The 25,272-nt window shown below is 47.5% G+C and overlaps 3 protein-coding genes across 8 annotated transcripts in view; 2 read left to right on the top strand and 1 right to left on the bottom strand.

Annotated features, from left to right (window-relative positions):
- The first annotated feature begins 203 nt into the window (after positions 1-203).
- ALKAL2 (ALK and LTK ligand 2) lies at positions 204-7,395 on the top strand. Of its 2 annotated transcripts, none has more exons than XM_061163964.1 (5): positions 204-459; positions 1,812-1,865; positions 1,951-2,031; positions 4,440-4,505; positions 6,816-7,395. In XM_061163964.1, the coding sequence occupies exons 1-4, from the start codon at positions 204-206 to the stop codon at positions 4,502-4,504; spliced, it is 456 nt and encodes a 151-aa protein (XP_061019947.1). In that variant the 3' UTR covers position 4,505; positions 6,816-7,395. The 2 variants fall into 2 exon arrangements, with proteins under 2 accessions (XP_061019947.1, XP_061019948.1); XM_061163965.1 differs by lacking the exon at positions 6,816-7,395 and adding an exon at positions 6,478-6,714.
- Positions 7,396-8,988: 1,593 nt separating this feature from the next.
- Positions 8,989-24,380, bottom strand: ACP1 (acid phosphatase 1). Of its 5 annotated transcripts, none has more exons than XM_061163241.1 (6): positions 24,274-24,380; positions 19,807-19,880; positions 19,607-19,720; positions 12,054-12,115; positions 10,118-10,223; positions 8,989-9,964 (listed from the first exon to the last, which is right to left on the bottom strand). In XM_061163241.1, the coding sequence occupies exons 1-6, from the start codon at positions 24,314-24,316 to the stop codon at positions 9,887-9,889; spliced, it is 477 nt and encodes a 158-aa protein (XP_061019224.1). In that variant the 5' UTR covers positions 24,317-24,380; the 3' UTR covers positions 8,989-9,886. The 5 variants fall into 5 exon arrangements, with proteins under 5 accessions (XP_061019224.1, XP_061019222.1, XP_061019221.1 ...); XM_061163239.1 differs by lacking the exon at positions 19,607-19,720 and adding an exon at positions 19,446-19,559 and having other exon boundaries at positions 24,274-24,343; XM_061163238.1 differs by lacking the exons at positions 19,607-19,720; positions 24,274-24,380 and adding exons at positions 19,446-19,559; positions 21,212-22,813.
- A 674-nt stretch (positions 24,381-25,054) lies between these two features.
- SH3YL1 (SH3 and SYLF domain containing 1) overlaps positions 25,055-25,272 on the top strand; it is a 69,348-nt gene continuing 69,130 nt past the window's right edge. The window contains exon 1 of the mRNA XM_061163235.1: positions 25,055-25,147. Coding sequence (XP_061019218.1) covers position 25,147 — 1 coding nt within the window. The 5' untranslated portion in view covers positions 25,055-25,146. The remainder of the gene's footprint in view (positions 25,148-25,272) is intronic.

Below are 25,272 nucleotides of genomic sequence, written 5' to 3'. Positions count from 1 at the left end.
CTCCCGGTCCGGACGGCGCGGGGCGCCCCTCCACCGGCTTGGCGCGCGTCCTCCGGGGCGCGGGGGCCGGGGCGCGCGGTCCGAGGGGAGTGGCCTCGCCTCCCTCCCTGCCGACCGGCTCTCCGGGTCTCCCCGCACCCTGTCCCTCCAGCGAGCCGAGCTCCGGGAGCGAACCGACCCCACCCGGCCCGGCCGAGCGCAGAATGCACGGACCCGGGCGCCCCCTCCTGCTGGGGCTGCTGCTCGTGCTGGGGGCGGCGGGGCCCGGCAGGGGCGGCGCGGAGCGCCGGGAGGCCGCGGACCGACAGACGCTGCTGCGGCTCATCGTGGAGATCGTCCAGGAGCTCAGGAAGTACCACTCGGGGGAGTCCAAGAGGCTGCAGCTCTCGGGCCGGCAGGACTACATCCTGGACCGCAGGGAGGTCGCCGACTACGTTTACCCCGAGGAGCAGAGAGTGGGTGAGTCCCCGCCCGCCCGCTGTGGAGGCGAGCGCGCCGCCTGCAAAGGCCTCCTGCGTGTGGGGCTGGCTGAGCCCCCGGGTCTGCCTGTCCTGTATCAGGGGACGCTAGAAGATCCAGGACTTGCTTGGAGATAGAACTCTGAGAACGCATACGTAGTTTTAAAATATAAATGCATTTCTACTGTTTAAAAAAAGCTGGGAAATATTTTTATTTAAAAAAGGATATAGGAATTCCATGAATGATGCCTGGCAGATAACATAACTACCCCTCATCCACATCTAAGACGTGTGAGTTGTTACCGTTGTCGGTAATTTCAGCATGGAACTGTCATCTGTTATTTTGGAAATGGAAATATTTTCAGCAAAGCAGTTTCAACTAAGACAGAAATGTTTCAGAATCCCCCACCCCCATCCCCACGGCAGAGCCTTCCCAGAGTGGCTGCCCTCTGGGAAATTTCCAAGGAAAGCATGCAAGCTTTTAATGCTTTCATGACACAATCAGGTCAAATATGATAAGGTCAATTTTATATAGACTGACTAAAGTTAGTTGTAAACGAAGACTGACATTTAGGAGATGTCTAAACCTTGCAAGTAAGATTCTTATGGAAATTTTCCCTCTTTGAATGAGGAGAATTGGTGGTAGTGTGACCACATGCCATCACATTACCAGTGCAGATCAGGTGAGTAAAAATGAATCCAGATGACTGTTAAAAAGAGCAAACACAAGGCTGAAAGCAGAAAGGATGTCAGTCAGGCTAGTCACCAACTCCAGCTAGGACTGCGCAGACACATCTTTCCCTGGGAACTGTGCTTTTAGCTCCTCTACGCGGTTCTGCCTGTCTGCATGCATTCATATCAGCCTTCACAACAGGTGGTACTGACATAATCTCACCCTTTTTCTAAGTAAATACCTAGAAGAATATACCTATAGCAGATTTTTTTGTTTGTTTGAAGGATGATATCAGGTTTTCTTCTTAGAACTTTGAGAGATTGTTGAATTTGATTCTCTAGGTCTTCAAGATGAAAATGTCTAGAGTGATTTATTCACTGGAAGATAACCGTCACACACACACACACACACACACACACACACACACACACTTCATGGTCCCTGACTCTCTCCTGGTGGTGGAGATTGGTGTTAGTAGTGGATTTTGGAGAGTTGTGAACCTGATTTGAGGACAATGTGCCCACTCACCCGTCCTCATATTGCCATGTACAGCGATCAAGGGACTGCTGTGATTGCTGTTTATAGCAGAATATCCAGTAATTTTAAACATCCACTTCAGATCACATGAGAAAATGCTTCTTTTGGTCAAGTTAATAATTTATTTCTTTTCCCTTAAACAGAAATTGTCCCTCGAGATCTAAGGATGAAAGACAAGTTTTTAAAACATCTTACAGGTAAGCTTTCCGCTCATTCCTTCGCCTCTCCCCAGATACTGGCCTCCAGGAGCTCTCACTATCTGTTTCTTCTTGTGCATTCCAGGTCCTCTGTATTTCAGCCCAAAGTGCAGCAAACACTTCCACAGACTTTACCACAACACCCGAGACTGCACCATCCCCGCATGTAAGTGACCACATCTGAATCGCTGGGCCCTCCACCTGGGTGAATAGGCGCCTGCCTTGTGTCACCCAGACTTGCTAATATTTACTCCCTGTTGACTCTGCAGTCGGGGGCTGGGCTGAGTAGACCACTGAGGAAGATAACGACAAGCAGCAGCTAGTGCCAAACAGAACATGGTTTACATTTGCTGGAATTAATGAAGTCTTGGAATGGGCTGGACTCTTCCATGCATTTCTTGAATTCTGGCCTCATGCCTGTCCTTGTATCCACTCAACTCTAACAGTGTAGCAAACGCTTAAGATGAGTTGCTGAGATGACTACTATAGGGTGTAAAGTATCGAAGGATGGGTCTGGACCATTCCCACCGCCCTGGCCACAGCCTTTTTGTTTCTACCAGTAATTATAACCTCATCACCCAATAATTTTACTGCTATTTCAAAACTTTGCTCTTCTGCTTGGCTTCATCATTCATTCAGAAATGCAGATGCCCCCTCCATGTGGCTCTCAGCTGTAACTTTCTGGGTTATCTACAACAAAATGGATTTCATTTCCCCCAAAAGTGGCTCCTTGTGCTCTTCACAAAACCTGCAGTGATGACAAGTAGCTTAGTAGGTAGAGTGACATGTGCTAGAGCCCTAAACCAATTTTTGTGTGTGTAGGGACCACAGCTTTCCATCCCTTTAAGGCTCACAGGAGGACAGCTGTGCCAATAAGTCAGGCCTCTTAGGAGCTGTTTTCAGGACCATCCTTAGGGGCAGCAGACCAGCTCTGCCTGTCCTGCTCAAAACACTAAGCCCCTTTCCATGAGTAGGCAGCAGAGCCACCTCATGGAGCTCTCCCACCCCCAGACACAGCAGGAAGGCAGGGAGCTCCTGCTGGAGGGAGGGGCGGTGGCCTCGGTCAGCGCTGTCACAGGGCCAGCGGCACACGCGCTATCTGTGGGCTTTGCAGATGCCACAGGCTCATCCACAGACCCTCCCCAGGAACCCCCCCCCCCCGACACTTGCTGCCTCTTCAGCTAACATAACTCAGTCACCCACGATTCTCCTGGTCACCCAGAAGGTGAGGTGGCAGGATCAGGGCGCATCATGGCTACACCTGGACCTGGAGATAGGTCAGTGCCCTGGACGCGTGGCTGCTCACATGGCTTCCACCAGCTCATAATGAGCTTGGAGCCGAATCTGGGCACATCTGTGCAGTTCAGGGCTGCATACAAGGGTTCCCAGAATCCTGGCAGGTCAGACAGAAGGAACAATAGACCTTCTCACTCAAGGTGTGATCTTGGGATGAGGTCCTTTGAAGAGCAGGACTTTTGAGTCCATCACACCCACTGAGCAAAGTCTGCACCTTAAGGGGACCCCCCACCAGGTGGCCATCAGAGTGGAGAACATGTTTTCCAGCAGGGAGATGGTTGACCTCGGGATCTTAGGGCATATGTCAAATGCCAGTATCTTCTCTGAGCTCATACAATCCACTGTATCACATATGGTCTGTTTAGGAAAACCACATCCTAAAAAACGTGGTGCATCTGGTGAAGAGCCAAAAAGTCAGGAGTCTCAGTGACCCTGCTTCCAGCTGTCAGATCATCCTTTGAGTCCAAATTATGTCCTCTAAATATTTATCAGGTGTAATTTTTGAAGAATTAAACTGCTTGTCTACCATGCAGTGGATATTTATTGCTGTCAATTTATTCATTCACTCGGAATTTTGGCCAAGAGTATGAACTCTTCTGTCTTTAAGTAGTATTCTGTGACTCTTGAGAAGTAAACTCTGTCTTGAGGAATCCCTGTGTGGGCATGACTGCTGAGCTGCCTGTCCTCTGAGGCAGCACCTATGAGACGAATGGCACAGGAAACCACGATCGCTAGGAAGGCCAGGCTGCACTCAGAAACCAGCCCTTGCTTCCCTCCATCGTCCAGCCAGGTGTTTTCACTCTGGTACTTGGCTGCTGACCCACTGTCTTTAGAATTTTTGTGTGGAAGGCTTTATGTTACGATCAACTCAAGAGGGGACCCGGCCTACACGTGACCTAAAAGTTAAATAACACAGGGCACGGAAGACCGTCTGCCAAGAAGCAAACGAAAGCCATTTTGATGAGCCCAGCAACCACTGTGAGGAGCAAACAGGCAGAGAGCAGGCGTGTGGACGTCCGCGTCCCTGCCCGCCATGGCCCCCAGTCACATCACTTATCTTCTGTCACGTGACACTCATGGCCCTGAGGTGCCATAAATTATTAAGTCAGCAGCTTCAAGCCATGATTGCAGATGACAGTCTGCGTACTGCTTCCAGGGAATTTAGAGTGTTTAAAGGAATGAATGGCTTTCGCAGCTGCTATGGTTTTTAAAGTGAATGCTGTTCATCTAAGCTGCTGAGTTATCTGACAAGGGTCTGTGATCTGTCCGCACTTACAGACTACAAGAGGTGTGCCCGGCTTCTTACTCGGCTGGCAGTCAGCCCGATGTGCATGGAGGGATAAGGTAAGCTGGCGGCCTGGTCACCATGGCCTGCACACCAACAACGGGGTGCGCCTGGGACATGAAAAATTCACGGGGGTTTAGAGACAGTCTTTCTCAGCGAAAGTAGAGTTACTGTGGATCAGGCTGACAGAATACTCCAAATGTCTTTAAATACTGGACAGCAGTAAAACACGTAGCACCGCAGACAGCCGCTGGGACCTAGTCCCAGGAGGGCGTGCTGGCCGAGTGCACATTGATCTGCACACAGCCCGCTGGCTACTGACCTCAGCACGTGCTTGGTGCATGTGTGAAGTCCTGCTCACCCACTTACAGGCTCTCATTCAGACATTCACAGGTGAGTATATGACTGACCGTATCCATGCAGATTCTAGAGACACACTGTTTGAGGTGGACTTCTACCAGGATGTCAGGGCACTAAGGAACAGCTGCGAACAGGCATCCTCTGTGTCTTGTGTGCCGGGCCAGCCAGATGCTGGGTCTGCCTGCGTCTGATGGCTGCCCCTGCGTCTCCCGTGAGTCAAACAGGGGTGCTCTCTGTGGCGAAGGCCACGCTGACCAAGGTCTGTGCGAGTGCCCGGGGCAGCCGCCGTGGGTGCTGCGCTGGGCTCCACCCACAGCACCGCTTCTCCCCAGCGGGAGTCCCTCCAGCAAACAGGGGTTCAGGCAAACAAGCGGTTACTGGAGGCTGTGACCCCACACTCTCCACAGGCTCATGAAACTTACAACACTTCGTATCTGGGAGGAGTGAAAGCACATTTTTTAAAGTGAAAGCTGTGAAATTCCTCCTCCTTCATTTTTCATCTGAATGCCGTCCAGTTTCTCTTCCACTGCCCACGTGGCAAACAGAACACTTATTTTTAAAACAATGAATGGATTATTATAAGTCTCCCAAAGTACCTGCCAGGAGAGATGAGAATGCTTTTATTAAGTATTTCTTTATAGTTAAAGCATCACTGTTTCCAAAGATGAACCAAGCACATCCTTGGAAAACAACTGCCTTTACTCACAAGTGGAGAGACCCACTCCGGCCGCAGGCTCCCCGCCTCCCTGCCTGTGAGCTGACCCCTGCGTCCCCTGACTGCTCTCCTGCAGAGACAGCTCGCCCGAGTGCAAAGGCGGGAGGAGTGGCCCCCTGGAGCCCTGGCGGCTGTGGCTCGGCTCCCAAGAGTGGTCCCGCTCTGCTCCGTGTCAGGAAGCACGCTTGTCACCACTGTCAGGAACCATGTTCGTTTTGGCCAAGAAAGGTGTCATTTAGAATATAGATTCTTATGCTAAAATACCTTTATAGTACTTTAAAAGATTAATTTCTTCCAATTCCAGAAGCTTTAAGCCCCAATTGCAAATGCTTAACTGGTTGGTGACAGTGTAGACAGTCAAGGGTCGCCCTGACCCCCTGGAGGGTAGAGCTCACATTCTGCATCAACATCCGACTTCGCTCGCAAGCCATAAGTTGTGCCCAAGCGCCTCTTCTGCAGTCCTAACCCACGAAGAAGTCAGGACGCTCCTGCAGAGGGAGATGCCTCTTCCCACGCCAGACCATGACCTCAGCCTCTTAAAGGCTGGTCTAAGGAAGTCAGGTTTCAGGGGGTCCTGAGCATGGAGCCCCTCCACTCCATGATCTCAGAGCAGAGCCCTCTCCTTCTTTCTGAACCTCACAACCTGATCTCCTCCAGCCAGAGGAGTCAAGCTTTCCAGCCCCTCTCCCACGTGGCAATACAGCCTCCCTCACACCCTTTCCTTGATCTGGGCTTCCCCTCGGGTAATTTCAAGGCCTTAGGCCAGGAATATTTTCAGAGGAAAGAAGTAGCAAGCATCCACCTCATTCTACAAAATGCAGCCTGATCTGAGCAGCCCAGGACCACCCCAGTCAGTTAGACTGCACTGCCGAGAACCCACAGCAGACGCCGGCAACACTGCGCTCGTCTTCAGCCTGACAGCATTCTCTTCATCTGAGACAATTTCACTCCTTCAGCACAGCAGGCCAGTGGTGACAGCAGGACGGAGTTACTTCCCACAGTAAAAGACTCAGGAACACGGGGAAACACATGCAGACTCAAATTCCTCAGGTCTGGACACACATCACGTCAGTCACTCAGTCTGTCTGACCCATGGACGGTAGCCCGCCAGGCTCCTCTGTTCACGGGATTTCCCAGGCAAGAACTCTGGAGTTTTCCTTCGCCAGGGTATCTTCCTGACCCAGGGATTGAACCTGGGACTCCTGCATCACAGGTAGATGATGTTACATGTAGTTTAACATATAGGTCTTCCAGTGTGAGTCATTTTAGGAGACCAAGCCTGTCTGTTTTGCAGTGAGCAGAGCCGTGCAGCAGCCCAGGACCCATGAGAAGTGCCTTGGAGACCAACAGGACAGAACCCACTGCCTTCTGAACACATCCCGTGAACAGAGATTTATTTTTGCAGACAGACTCTTCCATAATTCCTTTGAGTTTCATATGTTGTTGACACCATATGTGGACACATTCAGTAAATTTGTGTGCCTGACAGCAATGCTTGCCACTCATCATTTTAGACAACAGGACTGCATTTGATGTGTCATGCTGTGAAATGGCAGAGAGAGATCTTTTTTCCTGATTAGGTGACATCACAGATATTTCTTTAGAAACATAAGCAGAGTCAGCAGAATCTAAAAATATATTTTCATATAGCATATGGTATTAATATTTTATTATTTTTACAATTAAATTCCCAGAGTATTATTTGGAGCTGCATGGAAAAAAAAAAAAGAACTTCAGTGTGGAGACATCTGTGTACATGCTCAGGCTAATTTCATTTGTCCTTTTGTAAAATAAATGTAAAATAGTATGCAGATACTGTGCAATATGTAAATACTGTAAATAAAACACAAGTAATAAATGAAGTGTTTGTTACAGTGAAGTCTTCAGAGTGACTCTTTACTTCTGAAAAAGTTTATCTGGGGAATTTGTGATTTACAAATCTTTATGAGACTGAAATACTGGCAGAAGTCACAGAATATAAAAGGTATAAATAAACTGAGAAAGCTACAAATTCTTGTAAGGGACAATCAGCATTTTCTAGGAAGTGGTACTATATTGGTGACATACTCCATAAGATACGTGATTTGGTAGTGAATAGTTCAAGTAAGTTTGCCTCTGTATTTCCTGTATGACTTTGTAATGGAAACGTGCAACTAAGCTTCCAAGAAGCTCCAGATCTTATAGGTAGATATATTTTATAGGTAGATGTATTTTATAGGTAGATGTATTCTATAGGTATACCTGATATATTTTGTAGGTAGATATTTGATATGTTTTGAACAAATCTGACTGGATCTGACTTTTTTAAAGACAAGTGAATCCAGCAGTGAGTTCTTCTGTTCAAACGATCCCTGGTCTGAACACAGCCTGACATGTACTGTGCTGCTGTGTCCGTCATGTCGGACTCTTTGCAACTGCACGGACTGTAGCCCGCCAGGCTCTGCTGTCCATGGGCTTCTCCAGGCAATAATACTGGAGTGGGTTGCCATGCCGTCCTCCACGGGGTCTTCCCGACCCAGGGCTCTAATCTGCGGCTCCTGAGGCTCCTGCCTTGCAGGTGGAGTCTGTACTGCTGAGCCACCAGGGACGCCCCAGATAGAGCCTAGGGACAAAGTCAGCTAGAATCCGAGGATTTGTGTGATAATCCGCATGTAAGACATAAACATTAAGTAAACTATGAACATGAAAGAACAGAAAGAGTAAAAAATTCTCTTGCTCTGAGATTATTAAGCAATTACTAAATGGTCAAGACTCTGGGGTTTAGCTTCTGAAGTACTTTACTTTCCTGTTTTCTAGCTGCAGGTTAAACTTTTCCCCTTGATTCTTTACTTTTTAGAGCTATCATTATCAAATCCTCAGTCCACCTAACTCTCAAGTCTTCAGGATAAGTCTCACGTAGCAGTCTTCTGGCCAAACCTCCCCAGCGTTTCACCTCTGCTAACCCTGACGGCCTGGGGTGACGACAGCCTTATTCGTCCCTCAGGCCCAAGTTAGTTTAGGACTAAATGCCCCCACCTGAGACCCTCATGAGACTGAGGACTGGACGCCATGCCTCTGAGCTCTTCCTGCTTCTGAGTGACCGTCACTCAGACTGATCTGAAACTCAGTGCTCCCAGGATTTCAGGTGGCCAGCTATGGACCCGGGTGAAGACTCGGAGAAATGGAGAAACGCGGTTCCTCATCCAGCCCTTCACGCAGAGTCTCTCTTGAGGTCCCAGCCCCACCCTCTGCTGAAGGTAAGGGAGGCAAGGCGGCTATATAGGGCTGAGGGCCACCATCTTCTCCCATGAACAGATGAGTCAGGCAGAAACAACGCGCTTGCTCAGCAGGTCCGCTCCTCAGGCTTCTGCCCGACCCTCAGCAGATAGGCACACCACACCCCAAACACAGAGACAGGGGAGCCCAGGCGTTCTGACTCTTCCTCCCCTCTCAGTAAAAAGCAGGCAGACACCAGACTTGCACCTCAGTTGTATTTTTCTAATTTCCCCAGTTTATTTGAGAACAATTTTGTCTGACATACATTCATATGAATTTTAGATCAGTTATTTCAAAGTGTGCACAAATTATGTATATTTCCCTACAACCAGGCACTGACAAAATAATACTTAATATATCAATATTTAAGTATTCCAACATAAAAGGACTTTTTCCAACTTAATACTTTTTCCCACACAAGGTGATCTATAATTGGCATTCAGGCAATTATATGCATGTAGAAGCAGACACAGTCCCCAAACTGACCATAAGATAAACCAGCACACACTTCTCCTGGATATAATTACATTTCCAGAGGCAAAGGGGTTCAAATGGGAACAAATAAGCTGACTTCCTTATGAAATAAGCTACACAGACACAAACTAAGAAGGAGTGAAGGTGCTAAAGGTGAATCCCACAAATCTCTCTCCTTCCTGTCCTGAAAATACACGCGTGGGCACTGTGAGCGCGTGACACTCGACCAGCGTCGCTGGAGGCCAGGCCCTGGCATCGAGAGGTAGTGCAGGCAGGGGCCCATCCGGAGGGAGAGGTAGTGTGGGTTCCTGGAGGGACGTCTTATTCACTTCATCATGTTCCACTGTGCTGCTCCACTATTTCCACTGTTCCACTGTTTTTGTAACTGGGGCAAAGTGGGAGGTTTGTAACTGGGGCAAAGTCTAAGGAACTCTTACCCCATAAACTATCTGAATCAAAGATTTTTTATTTACTCTTGCTAAACATAAAGACTGATTTCCATCTACAGTTATTTTGTCAGGTGAGAAACAGCGAGTAAGCTGAAGGGAGGGCTGCAGCCTTGGCTCAGAAGGGACACTGTTGACAGTTGACACATGGCCTGGGGGGACGAGCCTGGGCCACAGCGGGACGGCCTGGTCAGCGGACCTTCTCCAGGAAGGCCCTGCAGCACCGCACGCACTGCTGGTAGACGGTCTCAAAGTCCGCGTCGTTGCCCTGGAAGGACAGGGAGAAGGGAGAGTAACAAGAACACTCAGGGACTCGTCTTCAGGGCGCCTGCCTCTGACCCCCAACGGCAGGCACTCACGCGGGCTCTCTGTACGTCGCCCTTGTCTGTGAGCATCAGGACGGAAGTGAGACCACACTTACATAATAGGGATCTTCAATGATAAGTTGTTTTTGTGGATCATAGCTCCCGAGTAGTTCGATTTTCGCTCTGCAGTTTTTAACTTGATTACTTTTTCTATTCAAATCTCTGTAAAATTGAAACATGAACTTAGTTTTCTGATCTATGGCTTCCAGTTAAACTGGGACATCTGCTAGGGTTTTATGAAGTATCCGTATCAAAATCCAGCAAAAGTGACCTGATTTAAAAAGGAAACCAAACACTCGGCAGTTCGGCACAGCCTCCACATGGCTGCCCCAGCGGGCTCTCTCTTCCAGGCAAGGGGGCTCCAACAGCAGCAGGCTTACACAGAATGTGCACCCTCAGGTCGGACAATAATTAGCACTCTCCTCTGAAGCATATGTTCAGACAGACCCAGGGTCAGCAACTGAGCAAGACAACAGGATGGAACTCCAAAAGCCACGAAGACCAGGTCCCAGAGGGTGGCAGGCTCCCTGGGGAGGTGTCCTGAGCAGACCCTTGGCCACTCCGTCTGCTCCCACCTCAGCCTTCTCACTGAGCTTTGTGGGGCCTGGTTAACAAACCTCCAAGGGGGAGGCCAGGGTCTTACAGGAATCCTGCAGGCCTCAGAGCACAAAGCCTCCCCGAGAAGCCACGGGGCTGAAACAAGAGGGGCGGGTAGGACTGGGATGGCAAGGGCTGCACCACCAAATGCCAACCACTTCCGGAAATTTATCTAGTAAACATGCCACACAGAGGTCTCTAGCAAGATGCTGCTGACAACGCTGATAAGCTATTCAGTGAGAAAAATGAGGCCAAACACGTGAAAAGCAAACACAAAATATACGCATTTTAATGGACTTAATGAAAACCCAGGTAAGTTTGGTGCATCTGTACCTGTCCGCTCCACAACAGAGACTCCAGGAAAGAGTTTCTCTTCATTAAACGCAGGCGCATTTACGAGTTAGCAGGGAAGCAGTCAGGGTAGCCCTGTGCTCACGCGGAGGGCTGCTCTCTGTCCCCTCGGCGTGGGCAGACGCTGGGGGCCCTGCAGGCAGACTGTGACCCGCTGTGTGACAAGCAGCTTGGCGCCTGCCTTACAGCGGGCACAGGTCACACAGTCCTCTGAACTGTCAGACATGCTACTGTATTCACTTATCTTTGCACCGTCGGCACATTATATCATATTGTTTGTTAGGTTTAATTTTCACACACATGGCCCACCCTAGATGTCACAAGAGAGGCCCAGGTGACCAGTGCCAGGCACACACCGCTGCAGAAACGCCACCAAGCTCCTTGCTGCCCAGATTTAGGTCCCGAGGGCCAAACCCACGTAAGTGACAGCACAGTGGTGGTGTGACTCACGCGTGCAGAGCCGAGGCCTAACGTGGGCCACGTGCACCACTGAACCGGGAACCTGGGCAAGCGATGAACCTCCCTGTGCCTCCAGCTCCTCTGCGATAGCACGGGGCAAGCCTGCAGACTTGTGGGCTGAGTCTCTGGCGTGCAGAGCCGCTTTTGTCTAATACCTTCATCTGACAGCTTTTGTTTTTAAATTGTTTAAGGCAATCAACAATTTAAATGGAGTAAAAAGTCTTTTTTGGTCAGTCTTTCTTTCGGGGTGGGGTGGGGCAGCAATAAAGGAGAGTAAGATGAGAAACACAGTAAAACACTGTGCTGCCCATGAGTCATTAGGGCAAGAACACTCTCTCTTCTGCAAAACAGAGAGTCCCTTACATACCAGACTTGTCCTTATCCAAAGGTGCGTCTCAATCAAACACACCTATGAGACTCAATTCTAAATGACTGGATTTCTCACTCTTCTAAATAAATAATTCTGCATATTATGACCATCACTATTTATTAAAAGTTTAATGTAATAAAAAAGTTATTTGAACAAACTGCTTGGCCTATTACTGAAATGAGTTGAAGAGAAATAGCTTTTAAAAATGTGATTACCTCAGATTGCTCTCATCCATACATAGTATATAATCAAAAGTGGCAAAGTCTTCTTTGGTAACCTGAAAGCAAACGAGAAATCAAAACACAGTGTTTACATTCAGACCAATCAAGCCTAGAGGACCAAAAACAGAACTTAAAAAAAAAAGCTAAACTTGAATCTGCTACTAATTAAGTTGAACCATTTAGGGCACTTTAGAGTTAAAACAGAGTTAACCTGTTAGTAATTTCCTAGAGTTGTATTACAAAGTTTTATAAAGTTTCCTGGAGTAACCATGAGATAGTCTTTTATTGTATGTGCATGCCAAGCTTATACTTCATCTTAGACTTCTCAGAAACAAGGTGTAACACAGCTAACTTATTACACACTCCACATCCGAGTCCTGTTCTTCACTCTCCAGGCCCTCGTTCCGAGCCCCCGTGACAGGCGCCCACTGCAGGGCAGATGGCTGTCTTTGTGGGGCTTCCCCAACGCAGGGCGGGCAGCTCACGGGAGTGACTGTGTCTCATGGAAAAATAAAGCAGAGAAGAGGGGAGAGGAAGATGACATGTAAGTAGGGGTCAGGGAAGATGAACTAAGACAGAAACACATGAGTGACACTCTCTGGATCGTCTTTCTTCTGACTGAATATTTATAATCTGGACATGACACAGGAAGAGTGCCACTCAGTAGTTTTACAAATTCCAACCTAAACTTGGCATTTTGGGGGGATCCCCTCATAGCTCAGTTGGCAAAGAATCTGCCTGCAGTGCAGGAGACTCCGGTTCAATTCCTGGGTCGGGAAGATCCGCTGGAGAAGGGATAGGCTATCCACTCCAGTATTCTTGGACTTCCCTTGTGGCTCAGCTGGTAAAGAATCTGCCAGCAATGTGGGAGACCTGGGTTTGATCCCGGGGTGGGGAAGATCCTCTGGAGGAGGGAAAGGCTACCCACTCCAGTATCTAGAACTAAGAAAGAAATGCATGAGTAACAGTCTCTGGATCTTCTTTCTTCTGACTGAATATCTACAATTTGGACATGACACAGAAGAGTGCCACTTAATATTTTTACTAATTCTAACCTGAACTTTTCATTTTTTGACATTTATAAACACAAGCCTGCTAAAATATAAATGAAAAATTATTTTACGATTTTTTACTGTTATAATGACAATAAGAAAGGAGCAACTATATTCAATTTTAATAACCTATAAGAGAAAAGAATCTGAAAAATATATAGAATAGAATCACTCTGCTGTACTCCTGAAACTAACAGAGCATTGTAAGTTAACTACACGTCAACTAAAAAAATGGCAGGAAGGGAGGGAGGGAAGAAGGAAAACATGCCCCAAATCAAAGGTGGAAATAATTTCTAGGAATGCAATTTCAATAATCATCTTCATCACTAAAAAAAGTCCTCTGAAATACAGTGGTACAGTGACACCACAAGGAAGATTCTGATAATCTGGTTAAGCAGAGAAGTGATACTCGACTATACTCAGTTTTGCAAAAGAACAATAAATATACTCATTATTCTGTTAAAAATAATAAATTTTGGCTCTCAGTATGCATTTGCATTAGTTTTCAGCATACTATATTAATAAAATACTGGAATCAATTTTGTTCACATTCCCAAGGTACTAGATTATTTCAAAATGTATTAGAACAAACATTATAAGTTATTGCCCCAAGTTAGTTGTCTGAAAATGTCCTGGGATTAAACATTAAACATTGTCTTTAATTTTGGAAAGACTGTGACTACAGACCCTAAAATTTAGTAACTGACAGCTACATGTAGCTACGTGATGTTAAGATGTTAAAATAATTGCTAAAGAGTTGACAATTAACATAAAGAATGCACAGTAAAGGATTTCCGCTTGCACCTATAAATGAAATAGCTGTGACAAAACAACCCTATTGCTAAAAAAACCTAGAAAATGCCCATCAAAACCGAACACATCTGCACAATCATTAACTCGCTCCCACGACAGCCAGGCTAAGAAAGACCAAAATCCCAAGTGCGTGTGCAGAGCCAAGGGTGCAAACCCGGGGGCTCTGCTGCTGCAGACAAGCCTGGCTGCCTGAGAGGCTGACCTGTCAGAGGCAGCCGGCAGTCTGCTCCCACTCCCAGAGCACTTGCTGACCCTGCACCTCGGCTTGGGATCAGAAGAGAGATCTTAAACTTCTTGGTTTTAACTCTTAAGATGTTTACCAAAGTTATTAAAAGTAAAATTGTTACAAACTATTTGCTTAAAATAATAAAAATTCATTACTTGTTATTATAACATTTTGTAAATGAAAAACAGCTATACTTTCCACACTGAAACACATGCAGGAGGAGAGTTGCACTGTTTTACATCTCTGCAAATTTCTTTAATATCTGCTTATTCAAGATGGGTGGTTATCCTGTGTGCTTCAGCATCTGATCGGCTGAAATACGCAAGCCCAGCCTCACACAAGTACATAGCTTGAAAGAAGTCTTTTAACACCCATTGTATGACTGTGGATATTCTTTGATCTAACACCAAAACTGACTAAGCAGTGATTTCTCACAGGTCTCTTACAATGCGGAGTATGAAACCATATATCAGCAAGCTTCTCCTCTGTCCACGTTCACTGGCTAGTCTGACCCTTTGAATGGACCCCTCACTCACACATTTTGACCTCATGACCGAGGGTCCCTGGACCCCACTGTGGGGACCACGCTCTAGACTCACAGGAGGGACTGTCAGCAACATCTGATTACACTGTGATCACAGCAATGGGGGGGGAAAGTGGGTGCTCAGCATCAGGAGGGTAGAACCATGTGGCCTCCCGGGCCACGAGAAGCCTGGGCAGAAGCACCAAAGGACAGCCAGCAACCTCACCAGCCGGAGAAGCTAGAGGCAAGGATGGCAAGACAGCCAGAGGAGGAGGGAGCCCCAGAGAGGGGAGCCTGGCCCCCACAGGGTCTCTCTCAGAGCACCTGGTGAGCTCCTAACAGACTCAGCGCAAGAAGCCGAGAGGACAAGTGGCAGGCAGCAACAGCAGACCCAGGGAGGGAGAAACAGAACTCTGCCTCCAGACAGAAGCAGGCACCCCGATCAGGTAGGGCTCCTGAGTTTCCCCGAGAGGAGCTGACCAGGATGGCAGAGCCCGGTGAAGCAGGACGAGCTCCCAGTCAGCTCGGAACCAGACCCTTCCCACCAAAGCGAAGCCCCGAGGGTGAAGGACCTGCACGCGGAGCGTCCACACGGCTCACAGGTCAAGCTCGGCATTTAATCCAAATCAGCACAGAAGCAATAAGCAAAGGGGAAGCAGAGGAGACTCACAAGGACCCAGGTGTCAGTCACCAGACCTTATTTTATTGGGTTGGCCAAAAACCTCATTTGGGTTTTCCAGAATATGTTACAGAAAATTCCAAACAAACTTTTCCCAAATAAACTCTTGTTGTCGTTGTTCAGTTGCTTGTTGTGTCTGATTCTTTGCAACCCCATGGACTGCAGCACACCAGGCTTCCCTGTCCTTCACTTTCTCCCAGGGTTTGCTCAAACTCAGGTCCGTTGAGTCAGTGATGCCATCCAACCATCTCATCCTCTGTCACCCCATTCTCCTCTTACTCTAATCTTTCCCAGCATCAGGCTCTGTTCCAATGAATTGGCTCTTGGCATCAGGTGGCCAAAGCATTGGAGTTTTAGCTTCAGCATCAGTCCTTCCAATGAATATTCAGGGTTGGTTTCCTTTAGGATTAACTGGTGTGATCTCCTTGCAGTCCAAGGGACTCTCAAGAGTCATCTCCAGCATCACAATTTGAAAGCATCAATTCTTTGGCACTCAGCTTCTTTACGGTCCCACATACATACATGACTACTGGAAAAACCACAGCTTTGACTATATGGACCTCTGTCGGCAAAGTAATGTCTGCTTTTTAACATGCTGTCTAGGTTTGTCAAAGCTTTTTGGCCAACCAAATAAACAGCTATGATCAGAATTGTTCAAAAAAATATAGGGCAAATTGCATAATTTCACCCGAGGGTTGGAATCAATTTTTAAATGAAATAAAATGTATTAAATAAAATAACAGACATCAAATATTCCATAAAGGCTTATATCCTGGGTGTTCACTGGAAGGACTGATGTTGAAGCTGAAACTCCAATACTTTGACCACCTGATGCAAAGAGATGACTCGCTGGAAAAGACCCTGATGCTGAGGAAGATTGAGGGCAGGAAGAGAAGGGGACGACAGAGGATGAGACAGTTGGATGGCATCATCGACTCGATGGACATGGGTTTGGGTGGACTCCGGGAGTTGGTGATGGACAGGGAGGCCTGGCGTGCTGCAGTTCATGGGGTCACAAAGAGTCAGACACGACTGAGCGACTGAACTGAACTGAACAGTTTGAAAACACAGAAAGACTAGTATATCACAAAACAGGTCAGTAGAAAATCTCAGACTAAAAACCAGCGTGAAAAGGATGGAAAAAGTAGAAAAGTCATAAGAAATTTATGTTTAAAATACATTTAGGTTGAATTTCAGAAGAATGAGGGGAAGAAAAATATACACAGATAACAGCCCAGAATTTTCCAGCACTGATAAAAACCATCAAGACACAAATTCAGGAAGTGAAGTTGACCACATAAAATTGCCAGAAACTACACACCAAAGAAAAGCTAAAGACAGCAGAAGAAAATGATAGCAAGTGTCGGAAACAACAAAATTAGGATGGAGCAGATGAACCCTTCCCAGACGGTTACAGCAGAGACACCGTCGCTGTTTGGCGAAGGTTCTGTAAGCGAAGAGAACATCAGGCCACCTGTGTTACAAGGCCGCTCCGCCCACAGGCACAGATAAACAAACTGCCACTAACTGTGCAATGACCCTGAATCCACAGATGAAGATGACTGAAGCTCTGCTATGAGCAATACGGAGAATCTCACAAAGGAAAATGCTGACAGAAAGATATGCACTAGAGGATTCTACCGCCATAAAGTTCAGAGGTCAGAAGGCACTCTGAGTGGGGCCCTCTGCAGTAGAGGAGGGGAGCCGGTATGATGCAAGATGCACTGAGCACCCAGACATCTGTGTATGTGTCAAATAAAGTTTACTGGAAAGGAAAGAATGTATGGTAAAGTAAACAACCCCACAGAACTAACCGGATGAGAGTTCACATACTCCAGAGAACTGATTTACACGCGATGCAGAGAGAAAAGCACCCTAAATGTATTTTGTCTGTTAGACTCAGGTTTAGTAGAAGTATTATAGTTCTCATACAAGTTGTGACACTAAAGAGGAAACCTGTAAACATTAGAAAATGCTAAAAAATAACAAAGATCTGATGTCACATTGACATATCCTACCAGAACTTCAAAATTTAAAAAAAAATCATTGTTGAGAAGTTTCTTAAAAGCAACAAGGAAAAGGAAAAAGTAGATTATGTGGAGATACCACTTCTAAAACGGGTAATAATTTCATAAGCAATAACTTTCTAGCTTTGTTTTTTTAAGGCATGTGTATTTAAAATACTTCATTTGTGCCCATTTTTATTATAAACTTAATGTATGAAAAAAATCTGATCTTAAAAATAGAAAACATGAAAATATGATTGCTCATAATTCTCAAGGACTACTCAAAATAAATCTGTTATTTAAAAAACAGAAAGTAGAAATTGGCAAGGAATCCAAAACCCTGAAGAGATAAGAATGGACAAATGATATAAAAAATGTTTAATCTCTGTCCAATGAAATCCCAATTAAGAAAGGGTTTTTAAAATAGTTAAATAGTAAATTGTTAACACACATAGTCAACTGACATAGCCAGAAAATTAGTTCACAGATCTCAAATTATTCTAAGACAAAAATAATCTGTGTATTACTAATTCCTGAGACATAAACATGTTAAAAGTATTTCTATAGCAATTTTGTTTTGTGAATTTTCTGGCCTACATTCCACCAAATAAACCTGTAATTAAATCCAAGTTCTACTACTTGGCAGCTGGGTAACCTTTAATAAGTCATTTATTTTCTCTCTGGAAGTGTTTCTTGATCTGAAAAATGTGTTTATCAACTACTTCCTGCCACAATTGATAAAAATTAAGACAATAATAATTTAAAATATGATGCGTGGCAAAGCAATCTGCAAAGTTTTAAGCAAAGACAAGATTTAGTATAACAATAACTAAGGAATCTTTATCTAGTTTTACAAAAAGTTCTGATTTAAGCACTAGTACTCAATTATAGTTCCCACGCTGCCATCCATACTTATAAACATGCAATATATTTGACAAGCGATTTTCAAAATACTTGGCTTCTCATTTTGAAGGCCTCAAAAGCTCTTCCCCAGGCGTGGGCTGTCATGCTCTGACACCAAGCCACAGCCCTTCTTGGGCTGTGCATGGTTCAGCTGGAATCCAGTCCACAGAGCTGTATATTTTGTTAGGATGATATAAAACGAAGTTCAAAGGTTTTAGACAGGTTTTTTAAAACATCCAATTGAATCTCCAGAAAATAATTGCACCGATAAAAGTAACAGTTCCCGTAGAACAACACAGCAGTCAGGAAGAAGCCTATTTCTGCAGAAGCTGGTCCCTGTGCCTACAGAAGCTCCCCGTGCCAGCACCCGCTGCAGCTTCTAGACAAGGAGAGACAGGGTTGGCTGCCCTTGGGCCCCGATGTCTTGCCAGGCACGCCGCTATGGAAACCTCACTCCCCCACCCCATAGTCCCATGTGAGTCTGGAACCCCATAGGCACCCACCAGACCAAATGGCTATTGAAATGTGTTATAATTTAAAATTCAGCTCCCATCACACTGGCCTTATGTCAAAAGTGCAAGAGCCACATGCAGCTGGTGGATTCCACCCTGGAAAGCAGTAGATGCACCCGCCTCAATGCAGAATGTTCTACTGGGCCACAGTCCAGAACCCAAACTCAGAAGTAAAACTGCTGTGTGCAGAATATGCATCCATAAAAATATCAGCATTACCCTGTATTTCTAAGGCACTTCACAGTTGAAAATGATTTTGTATTAATAGCAGCACTGTATTCTATTGGGTTGGCCAAAAAGTTCGTTCAAGTTGTTCCGTAAGATGTTATGAAAAGCCCAAACAAACCTTTGGGCCAAGCCAACAGTAACAACCTTGTAACGGAAGCAGACTAAGTCACCATGGACCAGAATACAAAAGGACACCAGAAATACAAAGGACACGACAGCTCAGGTCATCCAGCGCTCAGTCACGGCTCTCTCGACCTCGCACTCTAATAAGCCAATTCCAAGGTCACACAAACCTTTCAGAACTGTGGACCCAGGACAGGTGCACTGTGGCTGGTTAAGCCAACCCTACATAAACACATTCATTACACGTAAGTCTCATTAAGCTTCTCACAACTCTCAGGTTATGGGATCAACGTATGAGAAATTAAACAAGGTTTCTTCTACCTGTCTTGCTTTATGGGCTGTGTTAATGCCATGATTTCTTAGGCAGCTCACAGCTCTTGGATCTGGTGACCGGCCCACGTTCCAGTCAGAAACAGCGCCACTGTCAATGACCCACTGCAACATAAAACACACAAGTGCACTTTCAAGGTCAAGTACGGTACCTGCCGGGCAACGTGACTCATGGGGATACCATGCTTCTTCATGCAAGCCTGCCCCCGATAATCAGGAGGGTTTCCTAGTTCATACGTGGATGTCGCTGCACTGTCTATCCTCCACTGCAGGAGAAAAAAAGAATTCTTTTCACAACTTTCTGCCCCAAAGCCATTCAAGTTGGCCTCTTTAAGACAGTAACAGTACTTACATTATCTGAAATGTTTTGATCAGTTACAAGTTTCCTGAAAACCGCTTCTGCGATGGGTGATCGACAGATGTTACCTTAAAAAGAGGTGGGGGAGCAGAGAGTGAGCGTCTGGTTTGAGGGAAGTGCAGGTGCTGAGCCCAGCACAGAACAAGCTCACAAGACTCCACACAGCTGGGGCGGCGAGGGAGCAAGGCAAACACTCTTCCCTGCGGTGACTGTGCTACCAGCACGTGGCAGGACCCAACAGGACAGCTGACCCAACCCCACTCGATGACTGCAAACCAACTGTCCAAATACACAAAGTACAATGACAAGGACATTAGAAATCAGAACAGTTAGGACCAAAATCATCATTTTTCAGTTTGCTATCACTGACCCAGAAGCTAATCATGAAATCAAATGAATGGGTTGCAACCAGTCTATTTTAAAATGATATAGAACAAGAGTTTTAAAATACGTACTTTCAAGTATACTGCACACAATAAAACAATACATTGTTTCATAAAATACAGAAGCAAATACATTTAGGCCGAACAGTGGTTCTACACAGACTCCTACTGAAGGACCCGTGCAGAGCCCTTGCTTGAGCGCCATGCCCCCAGGAGCCGGAGCTTGGGCAGGGACAGGCCTCCAAGCTGTCCAGTTGGCCCAGAACTTCCGCCCAGAACCAGCTGCAAGTTCATCGATTCCCAGGACCACCATCAGTTCAAACTAGCTGGCCACAAATTTGGGGGTCCGCACCTGATGTGTAGAGCTGACTCAATGGAAAAGATCCTGATGCTAGGAAAGACTGAGGGCAGGAAGTGAAGCGGGTGACAGAGAATGAGATGGTTGAATGGCATCATCAAGTCAATGGATATGAATCTGAGCAAACTCCAGGAGATAGTGAAGGACAGGGAAGCCTGGTGTGCTGCAGTCCATAGGGTCACAAAGAGCTGGACACGACTTAGCGACTGAACAACAACAGGTTCAATATTTCTTTAAAAGGATTGTAGAATTCAGGAAAATGTTGTAGTTTTACTATTATGAAAAGACACAGAACAGAACCAGCCAAACTCAGAGGGCATATTGAAGATTCTGGAAGAATTCCAAACAGGAAACTCTGGTCTTCAGGGACAGGTCACCTTCCCATCATCCATGTGTGACTATACTCAGGGTACTGCCAATCCAGAATGCCACCCAGAGCTCCAGTGCCAAGGACTTACTGGGAATGACTACAATTAATTTATTGCTTAATTAACTATAATTAAACTCAATTAAAACAAGAAAATAAATGCTGATAGATACAAGAGAACAGGAAAAGAAGATAACATTTCTTATAAGAAAAAAGAACAATTAGGCTTGGTTTGTAAAGTATGAGAAGTATTTATCAATAAATACTGATTAATTGTAGGAAAAAGGTCACCTGACATCACTGTGTTCTCATTTCCCACGGTGCTGGCTGGGACAACACAGTCCATCTGCCTCGCAAAAGTACCGAATACTTCATAGTCTTGCCAAAATAAGGAGTTCCATTCTTTTCTGCTATCACCCTTACCGATGGTAAACATTTGACACTTTTCTGCACTTCAGTCTGGCTCAGAGGTTAAAGTGTCTGCCTGCAATGCGGGAGACCTGGGTTCGATCCCTGGGTCAGGAAGACTCCCTGGAGAAGGAAATGGCAACCCACTCCAGTATTCTTGCCTGAAGAATCCCATGGATGGAGGAGCCTGGTGGGCTACAGTCCACGGGGTCGCAAAGAGTCAGACATGACTGAGCAACTTAACTAACTAAATGTTTGAAGGAATAAAACTTTCACCTTTCGGAAATGCACTGCTGTTACTGTTCTGCATACAGGCTGCCAAGTGAAATGGCAAACTGTGACCTCAAATCCCCTCAGAACTCCACGTCTCACCCCCTCCACCAGCAAAGCTCTGGTCCAACACACACGCTCTCTTTCAACGGTGGGTCTCCCTCTCGTGGCTTTCGCTCTTCTTCAGTCCAATCTCAACACGACAGCTGAATGGCCACAACACCTGAACTTCCCACCTCTGCTCAAAACCCTCCGAAGGCTTAACTCACTCAGTGATCCAAGTCCTTACACAGCCTCACCAGATCCATTCTCCACAGGACCTAATGTGGGTCTGAAAACTAGGAATCAGGACCCACCACCTTTGTACACAGTTCTCAATGCTAAAAATAATTTTTACATTTTTAAGCAATTGAAAAAACTCAAAAGTACAGTATGTTGTGACATGAGATTATACAGAATTCAAATTCCAGTGGGCACGAACAATCACACCGAGCATGACTGTTCACGTACTGGCTAGGGCTGCTTCTGCACTACACTTCTGGTATGACCGTCAAAGCACAATATATTTGTTCTCTGGCTCTTCAAAGGGTTTGCTGACTCCTGCCCCAGCTCACTGTACATACACCAAGAATGGGACAAGTTTCGGATCCACTGGGCGCTGAGAAAACAAGTCAAGATTATCTCCGAGTCCTCGGGAACTGAGGCAAGTCTGTTCAGAAGCAACTAGAGCACCAGACCCAGCGCTGCAGCTTCCCTGCTGTGTCGTGAACATGGCCAGAACCTCTGTTCAGAATCTTTCACCTGCTTTCCTCCAGGTCCAGGATGCTTTTCCAAAATACCCTATGCTTGCTTCCCTACTTTTTCCAAGTCTTTCTTCAAATGGCACCTTCTCAGTAAGGCCTCCCCACAAAACCCTTCTTACAACTGCACTCCACTCCCATCCCCCCTTCCTGCCTTAGTGTTAACACCAGCTGACTGAGTAGCCAAATCCTTGACTGTTGATGATACAATGTGAGCTCTTGAGAGGCAGGGATTGTTGTCTGTTTTCCTCACCACTGTATCCCTAGCACTCAGAACAGTGCCTGGTACCATGGCAGTTGCTGGAAAAAGAAAGCGTACAGAAGATAAACACACACAAGCAGATATCTCCCATCAAGAGCCAGCAGAGTGCACCATGTCAGCCTAACCAACACCGCTAAGTAAAATAAGCAAAGCAATGGAATCCTGTTAGATACTCAACATAAACCGAACTGCCCTTTAATAAAGCTGTTGAGTCCATCAGTCAGCCTTCAGTGTAGAGCTTAAAATCAAATGACGCCCACTGTCAACGTGAAACAAGGACGCCTTTTACTTTTTCCTTCATAGATATCCAATTCTACAAATATTTGGTGAACATATTTTCTCTTAAAGCTGTAAACAGAAAGAAAAATAAGCCACAGTCATTGCCTTCAAGAGAGTTAAATCTGGCTATAATTGCAGCAGGCTTTCAAATAATTATAATAAAATTTGTGTGAGGGAAGATGTATATAAAGCGTCATGGGAACAATTACCTGTACCAAGAGGATCTGGAAAAAGTAAAGAAGGGAATGCTTGGGTCTGACCTTTTAGAAAGATTCTCCTGGAAAAATGCAAAGTGAGTTCCCAGAAAGAAGTACACAGTGGAAGGCACGCTGAGCAGCTGAAAAGCAGGGGAGCAGGCAACCAGAGGGCGTGTGGGTAGGAAACAGGAAACCAGGGAAAGTGGGAAAGGCCAAGCAGATCTCTATGGTCTTCCATAAGAGTGCATCTAAGGAGGAGTGGAAAAGCTATTATTCCGCAGGAAATGCAGGCTCATCCAGAGCTTTTTATGGACTACCGGCCATTTAGGCCTTCCTGGGAATTAAGGAGATGGGGTGAAGTGCTGAGATGCGGTATCAAATGAAGAGTCCCGAAAGCTAAAGGAACACTGAACTCTATTTTAAGAAGGGAAGGCTGATTGCTGAAATCTTAAAAATGAAATAATTCCGAGCTGGAAAGTACCTAAAGAATTAAAAGGGAGAAAAATACCTTCATTTCATGTAGAGGAATATTGGCACATGGGGCTGTTACACAGCGACCTAAAGAATCAAATCTCCCAGGTTTGAATTTTACAACAAGAAATCCTAATCCTTCGCATTCCATCTGCCTTTAAGTGCGCTCCATCTGGGAGCCTGAGGCAAGGAAACAGGCCAGCAAACCAGTGCTATCATGGGTCTCGGGTATCAGCAGACCCTTAAAGGTCAGATCAGTTCAGTAGCCTGGGGTTTACCTGCAGGGGAAGGAGCTATAGCCAAGTACAACGGCAAGACCCCGGCTTGGAGTGCAGATGCTGCAGGTGAGCGGGGACCCGGGCTTGAGAAGACTGAACAAAAGCTAGAGACCCAGACCTGCACAGAGGAGTAGGCAGGCGACAGAGGTTCTGACTCAGACACCTGACTTAGAACCGGGGTTGTCAAGAGCACCCAGCGTGCAGAGCCGCGCTGCGGCCGCGGGGCGCACAAAAGGGGCGCCGCGCACCGACCACCCTCGGGTCTCCCATCTCTGGCCGCCTCCCCATCGCTTTCCCTGGTTCAGCAGCGCAGAGCAGCTCAGAACGCATAACGCCCTACCCAGCCCTCCGGAAAGCTCAGAGCAGGGCTAGATCGGCGCCGTCTCACCCAGACACACGAACAGCACCGACTTGGTCACCTGCTCAGCCATCTTCCCGCGCGCGCAGAGGCGCCCAGTAAAAACGTCGGAACGCTTCCGGCGCAGCGCATGCGCACTGCGAGCGGCCCGCCGGTGCGCCTGCGTAGTCCGGCGCCGACCTCTGGGGCGAGCGGGGCGGTTTTGCGCTGGCGCAGTCTGGCCCCAGCGCCGCCGGCTGGAGGCGGAGCCGCGAGCCACCTGGAGGCCTTGGGGGAGGGGGACGGCGGGGCGGTGCCGAGAGCCACCTGAGGGGGGAGGGCCCCGGGGAGGAGCGGGGTGCGCGCCGCCGAGTGACCGCCGGGACCGGAGAGGGCGTAGCCCCGGGCCACAGGGGTTCGCGGGACCGCAGGGCGAAGCAAGCGCGGCGGGGCCTGCTCTGTCCCCTCGGGTCCTCGGAGAGCGGAGGGCCAGTCCTGCGCTCAGGTGAGCGCCCGTCAGCGAGCCACCGGCTGCACGTGACGGCCGCCCTCGGGGGGCGGGTCCACTCGGGCCTCTTGAGACCTGGGGCCCCCACCCCCGCCCGGTGGGACCGCCGCGTTCGGCCGGCGCCGCGCGGGACGGCCGTGGGCTGCGCGCTCGTCAACCACGGGCTGCTTCCGGGCCCGAGGGCGGGCGCGCCCCCTAACTGCGAGTCCGTACAAAGCGGTGCTCCCCCAGTGGGAGCGTGTGGACCTGCCCCTCACCTGCCTCAGGTGTGCGCCGCCCACCGCGGCCATACCTGCCCAGGTGTGCGCCGCCCACAGCGGCCCCCGCCCGGAGGCGGAGCCGCGGCAGCGCTCTTCCTTTCCCTGGGCGCGGTCCACAGCGCCGGGGCGCCGGAGCGGGCCAGGCTCGGGGTCGCGAGTGAGTAGGGGCGTCGGCGCGGGCCTCTCCTGGCCTCGGGGCCGCCGCCGGGCCTCGAGAGTCTCGCTGGGGAGGGCCAGTCTTCGGGGGAAAAGGGAGAAGCTGTGTCTCTGGGATTGTTTGCT

Source organism: Dama dama, chromosome 16 (genome assembly GCF_033118175.1).
Source record: "Dama dama isolate Ldn47 chromosome 16, ASM3311817v1, whole genome shotgun sequence".
Classification (NCBI taxonomy): Eukaryota; Metazoa; Chordata; class Mammalia; order Artiodactyla; family Cervidae; genus Dama; species Dama dama.
Note: the sequence above shows the minus strand (reverse complement) of the source record. Positions and strands in the feature narration are given on the sequence as shown.